The sequence below is a fragment of the Diaphorina citri genome, unplaced genomic scaffold, assembly GCF_000475195.1.
Source record: "Diaphorina citri unplaced genomic scaffold, Diaci psyllid genome assembly version 1.1 scaffold237, whole genome shotgun sequence".
Classification (NCBI taxonomy): Eukaryota; Metazoa; Arthropoda; class Insecta; order Hemiptera; family Psyllidae; genus Diaphorina; species Diaphorina citri.
The window spans coordinates 26063-36165 of record NW_007377674.1 but is presented as its reverse complement, the minus strand read 5'-3'; the positions used below and the strand labels follow the sequence as shown (position 1 = coordinate 36165).

The following is a 10103-nucleotide window of genomic DNA, read 5'->3' as shown; positions in this document are numbered from 1 at the left end:
GTCGCAGGTTTTTTTCCTTTTTCTCTTCTTTCTTTCTCCTTTTTTTTCTCATTTTCTGTTCCCGGGGTATTCTTTGTGGATCGATGGTGCCGCGCCCGCCTTATTTTTGTACCCCAGATATAAAATACCCCCTTTTTCTCCCTCTCCTACTTTCTTTCTTTTCTCTTTCCCCCTCTCCCTGATGTTGTTTCCGAATTCCTTCTCTGCTGTAATTCTTTTTTCTCTCCCTACATCTCTTTATCCTCATTCCTTCCTTTCCCTTTTTCCTCTCTCCTTCGAAATTCTGGCTGCAGCAAGGGCTTTGTAACATTCATGGATATGGATGGAACGACTGTGGAGAAATTCCAAGCTGCCAAAACAAAAATAACCCATCTGGAATTCTGTCCAAGGCAAGTTTGTAGGTAGAACGCAATGGTACGAAAAAATTCTAGGTAATGGGTTTCCAAGTGAGGTGTTTTATTGCCATTGGTGAGATATTTGAGGACTAGGTACCTAGGATAATGGAGGATTTTTATTTATTTTAGAGGTTTGTCTTATCATCCCGAAATCAAAAGGAAGAGAGAAGGATAGGAGAAAGCCAGCCTTTCCGAGAACGAACCTTATTTGTTGAGGATAAAGTTCGATGCGAGGTGGAAATTGAACTCGCGACCTAGTGCTTACAAGGCTAACTAGGCGTGCGAATTGCGAACTTCAAAAGTTTGAAGCGCCGCGCGCCGGTGCGCTCGGCCTATATTAACACGAAATTTATATTTTCATGGTTTTCCGGCATTTTCACCTTTTCTCCGTTTTGTGTACAGGAACCCTACCTTGTTTGTCACAGCCTCTCTGGATAAAACTGTCAAAATATGGGACAGGCGTTATGTCAAATCAAAGAAAGATTTCATAGCCGAACTGTCTCACCTCAAAGCTGTCAATTCAGCCTACTTCAAGTAAGTTTAGTTCTTCTTTATACTCAGGTTGTGGTTATGTACCGAGTTGGGTTGAGACAGGATATTGTGAGTTGGGTTGAGACAGGATATTGTTTCTACAGTGTGGCATGGGAGTGGTAACTTAAAAACAAGGTTAGTTTACCAATCTTGCCTATCTCAACCCGGTACCTAAGCACGACCTCATTGTCTTATGCATGAAGCACATGATAGTAGTATGTAGTTGTTCCGTGTCGTAGAGATCATTTCCCACAAACTCTTTTTTTTTTTCCAATCGGAATTATCGGATTATTGTCACTGCTAATTGCAAAATTTTGCTAGGGTTTTTGTAGTGATTTTAGTTTTACCCTCTCTTCGTTACCCAATCTACCTGCCTACCCACATTAACCTTACCCAGCCTGAATGGGGCTGAGACAAACTAGCATCTCGCGATTGTCCAGAATTTCAGATGGTCACCCATCCACACGTGCTAGGATATTTTTTTTTCCCCACGTCTCCAAAATGAGAAAAAGCATAACCCCAATCTCCTCAATGGAATCGTGAGGTAGTTTAACGCCAACTTGGGTCTTCTCGTTTTATTTTACTTACCATTTGGTGACAAGCTACCCACCTCAGTTTAACCTCACTCAACCTGAGTGGAGCTGGGAACACAGCAGAACGCTATTGCCCAGATGGTCATCCATCCAGGTAATAACTACGCGCAACATTGCTTAACTTCAGTGATCCGTGGGGAAATGGTTCAATATGCGGTCGACGCTAGTAATGAAGTGAGTACCAATCGATGAACGTATCGTGTAAACGTGCCCTGTAATTCGAAATTTCCCGCGCTTGTATTGTAATGTGACGTCATGTAATCAGCTGTTTTGTAATGATCTTTTTGTTGTAAACAACACAAGAAGCCTTGGAAAAAAAAAAAAAAAAAAAAAAAAAAAAAAAAAAAAAATACTGATTATGGGACCAAAGAAACGAAAAAGCAAAGATCTTGAAGATCAGACCCCAACAGAATCCCCACCCAAGCCAGATAAAAAATCAAGAAACACCAAAGTAGAAAAGAAGGCAAATGATAAAAGTCAGAACAAAAAACCAACAAAACCAGAGACCTCCAAATATTTTGGGAAGAAAAAATCAACAGAGGATACCAGCAGTAAACCAAGTACTTCTGGTTTGAATGTCAGAGAAGTTACCATCAACCAAGCTCTTGATGTGGATACTGTGAAGAAAATGATCAAAGATAAAGAAAACAAAATAAGTAGAGCTGCTAAACGATTAGCAGATTTACCTCCGATTGATGGCAGGAATGAATCATCCAATGAGAATTCCAAAAACATTCTCAATCAGACCTCAGAGAAATTGGAGACATTAAAGAGCTTAGGAAATTTTCTCTTGATGTGGATACTGTGAAGAAAATGATCAAAGATAAAGAAAACAAAATAAGTAGAGCTGCTAAACGATTAGCAGATTTACCTCCAATTGATGGCAGCAATGAATCATCCAATGAGAATTCCAAAAACATTCTCAATCAGACCTCAGAGAAATCAGAGACATTAAAGAGCTTAGGAAATTTCATGGACTTTTCAACATTCCCAAATGTTACCAAATTTGTTCTAGGAAGACAAGTCCATGGAGATGAATGTAAATCAATGAGAGAGGTAAGATTATATGTTTCACATTACTCAAGTAAGATATCTTGACCATTTCGTTAGCTAAATTATACCAATTTTATGTTTGATAATGATTGTGAGGACTGAATTTACTGTATTGTTTGACAGGCAAGATGCAAGGGAGCACATGAGTTTTTTTTTACTTTTGTTTAAATACCTATACTTATCCACTAATATACTAAAAAATAACTTTGCCTTTTCAGGTTCAAAATTGGTGCCTCTCAAAGAACTTGCTGGACTTTAAATTGCTGGATAGAAATTCCTTTGTGCAAGCAAGAATTACTTGTCTCGTATGGAACAAATATAGACCTCAACAGGTTGCTTTTTCTGATAAACATGGGCATATTGTTGTTGGAGATTTGAAGCAGACAGATTATTCTGTGAATTGGAAATTATTACTTCAGAAGAATGGGGTAAGATTGTTGTAGGTACCTATTACCAATGTTGTGTCAGTTGTACAACCTATACATTCCCATGGTAGACAATCCCTTTTTGTAATATTTATGTATGTTCAACTAATATAGGATTTATTAGATTCTTATTATGATATCAGCCTATGTTCAAACATTGTATTTAAAATTTGGGAGAAAAAAAAAGAAAGAAAAAAAAAAATGCAGTGAAGGTTCTACTTATATTCTTACCATTTCAGATTGGACCCGGAGGCAATGTCCTAGCCATGAAGTTTGCCAAAAGTCAGAGGCCAGACCATTACACCTTGTGGAATGTAGGACTTGAAGGAATGGTAGTGAGGATTGATTGTGCATTAAATGAAGAAATACTTGCCATCATTCCCGAGGACACTACAGGAGGAAGTATCCACTTTTCAGAATATCTCCACACTAATAATTATGAGTAAGATCATTACTTTTCTTGCTTATTTTTTCTCTCTCTCTCTCTCTTTCCCTTTCTCTCTTCTACTCTCCCCCCTCCCTCTCCAATTTCGTTTTTCAAGATAAATCTAGATCAGTAGTAAGTGTGTGTCCACTGTCCACAACGGCGACCATAGACCATTGACCCTTGCCGAGACCATCGACAATTGCACCAGGATTTCCACAACAGAGCCTGGAACCTCCTGCTTATTTAGTGAGGTGTTTTATTACCATTGGAAATTTTGAGATTAAAATGATATCAAAAATGTAAAACATCGTACGTTGCAGGAAAATACTAGGTTCAATTTCTTCATTTTCTGTGAGGGTCAGAGCTATGGTCAAGGCTCCGTTGATCACGCTTTTATTCTTTAGCATGGCTTATTTTCTCTTGGGTCAAAACTTAGGCTATGGTCGAGGTTCGGGACTCCGTGTTGGATGCGTACTTATTATAGATAGGATGGCAGGAAAAAAAAAATACAGTAGGATAAAAACTACAAACCCAAGTATTCACATGTTTTCTCCCAAGTGTCTCTGCCCTCTGATAGGAGATTTTTACTTTATTATTTGTGATTATGAGACCATGAACGTGTTTACCTTTTTGTTCTTAGTCATTGGTATACTGGCATGGATCTAACTCCTGATGAAAAAATAGTGGCAGCTGGCTGCAGCAAGGGCTTTGTAACATTCATGGATATGGATGGAACGACTGTGGAGAAATTCCAAGCTGCCAAAACAAAAATAACCCACCTGGAATTCTGTCCAAGGCAAGTATACATGCCAAGTGTGCGAGGTGAATAGAAGAAAATACATACGAATTGGAAAAACGAATAAAACACCAAGTGAAAGAGAATTACATTCGGAAAAAACCCACCACCACTCTACAAAGAACCCCCCAATTCAAGAGAGGCAACCGTGTTGGGGACAAGGGGAGAAGGGGAAAAAGGGGTTCGGAAAGGTTGGAAATGGAATAAAATTGTAAATGTGGAATGGAAATGGAGAAAAAAGGGAACAGGAGAGCAAATAAAACACTCGGAGAAAAGCACCCGGATTCGACGCAAAGAAATGTTTTCGGTCTGTGAATGTTATTGCTCGAATTGTGAGTGGCAGGCGAGTTTTCAGAAGGAGGGCTCACAAAATTTCAGAAATTTCAGGTATGTCCAGAAGGCATATACATATTGAACAATTTTAAGAAAAGCACCCGGATTCGACGCAAAGAAATGTTTTCGGTCTGTGAATGTTATTGCTCGAATTGTGAGTGGCAGGCGAGTTTTCAGAAGTAGGGCTCTCAAAATTTCAGAAATTTCAGGTATGTCCAGAAGGCATACACATATTGAACAATTTTATAACGGTGTAGCACCTTCATAAAAGCTCCATGTTAGAAAATGTTGAATTCGGTGGAAGTTGATGCTTGAGGAGTTCTCGTTCTAAAAGTTCAACTTGTGTATGTTCTGGGTTTCATCCATTTACTTTCATAACAGTTTCATCTTCTGCTGCTGTTGCTCCTTCTTCTTCTTCTCTGTATGTTCTGGGTTTCATCCATTTACTTTCATAACAGTTTCATCTTCTGCTGCTGTTGCTCCTGCTTCTTCTTCTTCTTCTTTGTATGTTCTGGGTTTCATCCATTTACTTTCATAACAGTTTCATCTTCTGCTGCTGTTGCTCCTGCTTCTTCTTCTTCTTCTTCTTCTCCTTCTTCTCCTTCTTCCTCTTCCCTCTCTATTTCCCCATCCCTCTTGTCATCTGAAAATAAGGCAAGTTTGTAGGTAGAACGCAATGGTACGAAAAAATTCTAGGTAATGGGTTTCCAAGTGAGGTGTTTTATTGCCATTGGTGAGATATTTGAGGACTAGGTACCTAGGATAATGGAGGATTTTTATTTATTTTAGAGGTTTGTCTTATCATCCCGAAATCAAAAGGAAGAGAGAAGGATAGGAGAAAGCCAGCCTTTCCGAGAACGAACCTTATTTGTTGAGGATAAAGTTCGATGCGAGGTGGAAATTGAACTCGCGACCTAGTGCTTACAAGGCTAACTAGGCGTGCGAATTGCGAACTTCAAAAGTTTGAAGCGCCGCGCGCCGGTGCGCTCGGCCTATATTAACACGAAATTTATATTTTCATGGTTTTCCGGCATTTTCACCTTTTCTCCGTTTTGTGTACAGGAACCCTACCTTGTTTGTCACAGCCTCTCTGGATAAAACTGTCAAAATATGGGACAGGCGTTATGTCAAATCAAAGAAAGATTTCATAGCCGAACTGTCTCACCTCAAAGCTGTCAATTCAGCCTACTTCAAGTAAGTTTAGTTCTTCTTTATACTCAGGTTGTGGTTATGTACCGAGTTGGGTTGAGACAGGATATTGTGAGTTGGGTTGAGACAGGATATTGTTTCTACAGTGTGGCATGGGAGTGGTAACTTAAAAACAAGGTTAGTTTACCAATCTTGCCTATCTCAACCCGGTACCTAAGCACGACCTCATTGTCTTATGCATGAAGCACATGATAGTAGTATGTAGTTGTTCCGTGTCGTAGAGATCATTTCCCACAAACTCTTTTTTTTTTTCCAATCGGAATTATCGGATTATTGTCACTGCTAATTGCAAAATTTTGCTAGGGTTTTTGTAGTGATTTTAGTTTTACCCTCTCTTCGTTACCCAATCTACCTGCCTACCCACATTAACCTTACCCAGCCTGAATGGGGCTGAGACAAACTAGCATCTCGCGATTGTCCAGAATTTCAGATGGTCACCCATCCACACGTGCTAGGATATTTTTTTTTCCCCACGTCTCCAAAATGAGAAAAAGCATAACCCCAATCTCCTCAATGGAATCTACCCACATTAACCTTACCCAGCCTGAATGGGGCTGAGACAAACTAGCATCTCGCGATTGTCCAGAATTTCAGATGGTCACCCATCCAAACGTACTAGGATATTTTTTTTCCCCACGTCTCCAAAATGAGAAAAAGCATAACCCCAATCTCCTCAATGGAATTGTGAGGTAGTTTAACGCCAACTTGGGTCTTCTCGTTTTATTTTACTTACCATTTGGTGACAAGCTACCCACCTCAGTTTAACCTCACTCAACCTGAGTGGAGCTGGGAACACAGCAGAACGCTATTGCCCAGATGGTCATCCATCCAGGTAATAACTACGCGCAACATTGCTTAACTTCAGTGATCCGTGGGGAAATGGTTCAATATGCGGTCGACGCTAGTAATGAAGTGAGTACCAATCGATGAACGTATCGTGTAAACGTGCCCTGTAATTCGAAATTTCCCGCGCTTGTATTGTAATGTGACGTCATGTAATCAGCTGTTTTGTAATGATCTTTTTGTTGTAAACAACACAAGAAGCCTTGGATTTGGATTTCGGATTTTCGGATTGTGATTTCTGAAGTTATTTCATCTTTCAAGTAGCTCTCTCTCTCTCTCTCTCTCTCTCTCTCTCTCTCTCTCTCTCTCTCTCTCTCTCTCTCTCTCTCTCTCTCTCTGCTCCTAATACCTATCCCTGTTCGTAATATACGTACCTACATACGAGTCGTACTACGTTATGTAATATTTTCATTAATTTGTTAAAAAAAAAAATCTGGGGGGGCATCTTCTTTTAGGTAGGTAGCGTGTTCCGTGTTCGATCCCGCACCTGTGGGCGGGAATCAACCTAGAGGTTACGATGTAGACTCGCTACCTTCCAAGCTAGGCTGGCCAGGTTGGGTAAACTTCGGTCAGGTCAATTCTAGTCCCATAGAAGGTGTTGAGATGGTTGTGTCTGTGAAAAGGTATCGAATGTGGTTCGAAACGCGAAATTGGTGATGGTAGGTACCTACTTTAAAAACTGGATTGCATGCAAGATTGCACCTTCTTACTTAAGATAGAAAGGTCCCCACAAGTACCTACCTACCTAAAGTTTTGTAGCTGTACTCATTATTCATAGGCTTTGAAACTTGCAATAAGTAATTGAATTTATTTTTGAATTGAAATTATTTGAAATGTATATGTATTTACCTAAAATAATTATGACTGTTATGATTGTATCATTTTACTATTGGTGGATGTGTCATTTTTCCCATGAACAAGAAAAACTTCATGAAAATGGTGGATGTGCCAAATTTTCCATCCTGCAAACCTCCGTTACGTGGATCGTGTAAACGCGGCCTTGTGTATTATCTTGAGTTTTAGCGCGAAAATTTGAAAAAGTAAACAAATGTGTGTTTTTTGAAATTTTAAATTTGCAACAGTGAACAGTGAACTCTGATTTGCAAACTGCAGTTTTCTGCATTATTTTTTATCTAAAATAATTTCTTCTTCATTTCCTTATTTTTAATTATTTATTTATATTTTTCTTTCATTTCCTGAGAATTCCCTTTGGTTTTGAATGCATTTAGTTTGTTGTACAAGTAGGCTGAGTGAGTAACCCGTGCAATACATTAGTTTGCTTTCCCCGCGCTTGTATTGTAATGTGACGTCATGTAATCAGCTGTTTTGTAATGATCTTTTTGTTGTAAACAACACAAGAAGCCTTGGATTTCGGATTGTGATTTCTGAAGTTATTTCATCTTTCAAGTAGTTCAATATTTCTATTTTAAACGACTATTTTATCTTTTTAAATGAAAATTGAACATATTTTCAAGTTATTTTACATTGTGTAGTTTTATTTTTCATATTGACAATGGCAAAACTTACGGACTCGGAGGTTAACGTGAGTGCTATTCGTAGAGTAGATCCTATGGTCAAAGACTTGGTAGATAGTGCCACTCATGTAGCTCTGTACTCTTTCAATGGCCACAAGAGTGAATGGGATAAGACCAACATTGAAGGTGCTCTGTTTGTATACAGGAGAGTTGAAAGTCCACTGTACAGTATGTTTATACTGAACAGGAACAGTCCCGAGAATCTCCTAGAGCCTGTTGTCAAGGAGTTGGACTTGCAACTACAAAACCCTTTCATCCTATATAAAAACAAGCAGGGTCTCATCTATGGCATATGGTTCTACAATAAGGAAGATTGTCACAGGATATCTGATATTCTTCAATCATTGGTCAAGGAGCTTACTCATACACCATCCTCTAGTAAACCTAACCTCAAGCCTAAGAAACCTGTCGAGCAAATGGGCAATGGGTTGATTATGAATATGCTGACCAAGGCACAGGAAGAGTATAACTCCCACAAATCTCCAATGAGGAATGACAAACCACGAGAACTTGAATCTGCTCCCCAGAGTGTGATGGATTTCTTTGCTAAGGCTGGAGTATCCCAAGGTGTAGGTGAAAACCATTTGCCACAACCCCCTGGATTTGTCAATCCACCTGCAGCCATTCCTATTATACAAAGACCTGCTGCATATGTTGTACCCCCACCTGCTGCTCCTGTAGCAGAAGTATCCCACCCTATTATACAGAGGATCATGTCAAACCCTGTCCACTCGGTAGAACACATAGAGAAGCAGCAGAGATCTATTACACCACAAGCTGGAGGTGCACGAGTCAAAGACATGGCTGCAGTACCTGTGGAGCTTGAAAACAATATGTTGTTCATGAGGATTTCTGACTCCCCAATCCCTACCCAACAATTCTTCAATTCTAACCTATCTCAACCTGTAGATGCTCTTCACATGAATGGATTAGAACTTGTCGAGTCTAACAAGTCAGCCCTTATGCCTCCTACTATGTTTACATCCTCTTCCACCAGCAAGGATGCTGGTGATAAACTAATGAATGGAATATTGGGAGCTGAACCTATTCCACCCAAACATATTGAACCTTTGACAAAAAATCAAATAGTTCAAGCTGTATCACATCTCCTAAAGCATGATGCAGATTTTGTAAACAAGTTACATGAAGCATATCTCAATTCTTTTAAAGATGTTGTTTCAACATGAAATACTTGACATTCAAATTTATTGACACAGCATATTGTACTTCCTTTGGCTGGTCAAACGATATGATTAGGTTTGTTTAGTCTTAACTTTGGGTTTTATTGAAAGTGATTAGAAGCACTTGCATATTCATTACCTAACTATTTGAGTCACAGATGTGCCTCAAACCATAAAGACTAAATCTACCACTTACCTATTTGTATTGGTTAGCCCTATTATTTCATTTTATATGTTTGAACATCAGGTCCCCTCCATATTCATTCAATCTCAGATTATTTTAGAATAAAATCAAATTTTCATTTTATTTTTATAAGTTTTAAATTTTTACATTATGGCAGGCTATGTGAAATATTTTTTCCATTACAAAGTAAGGTAATTGAAAAATATCTTTGAACTATTGAATACCAATATTGGCATAAAATCTTCAATTACCAATCACCAACTTGTTTTATTGAAAAGTAGCTCTACAATCTTTCAACCCTTATATTTTTACATAGTTGAATATGATTATCCATCTAGGCAACAAGATCTATATTTTTAGAACAAAAGAAATAAATCTTAGTACTTAGAATTATGAACGTAATTTTTTAGATTTTTTTATTAATCAGCATATTTTCCATCTTGAATCTTGATGTCTGTAATAAATAAAAATCTCCACAGTTTAAAATTTTAATAACAACAAAATAACCTTTTTGTTTTCCATTTGATTACTCATCTATTCTGTTTCAGCTTCATATATATGTAATTTTAGTATTAGAAGTCCACTGTGCTCATTACTG

At 38.5% G+C, this 10103-nt stretch overlaps 2 protein-coding genes across 2 annotated transcripts; both read left to right on the top strand.

Annotated features, from left to right (window-relative positions):
- The first annotated feature begins 276 nt into the window (after window positions 1–276).
- On the top strand, window positions 277–1117 carry LOC103506466 (DNA damage-binding protein 2-like). The gene is made up of 2 exons (XM_008470855.2): window positions 277–389; window positions 798–1117. Exons 1-2 carry the CDS (start codon window positions 313–315, stop codon window positions 931–933), a joined length of 213 nt encoding a protein of 70 aa, XP_008469077.1. The 5' UTR covers window positions 277–312; the 3' UTR covers window positions 934–1117.
- Window positions 1118–7971: 6854 nt separating this feature from the next.
- LOC103506448 (mRNA-decapping enzyme-like protein) lies at window positions 7972–10011 on the top strand. Its single transcript, XM_008470838.3, has one exon. It carries the CDS (start codon window positions 8119–8121, stop codon window positions 9325–9327), a length of 1209 nt encoding a protein of 402 aa, XP_008469060.1. The 5' UTR covers window positions 7972–8118; the 3' UTR covers window positions 9328–10011.
- Window positions 10012–10103: the final 92 nt, after the last annotated feature.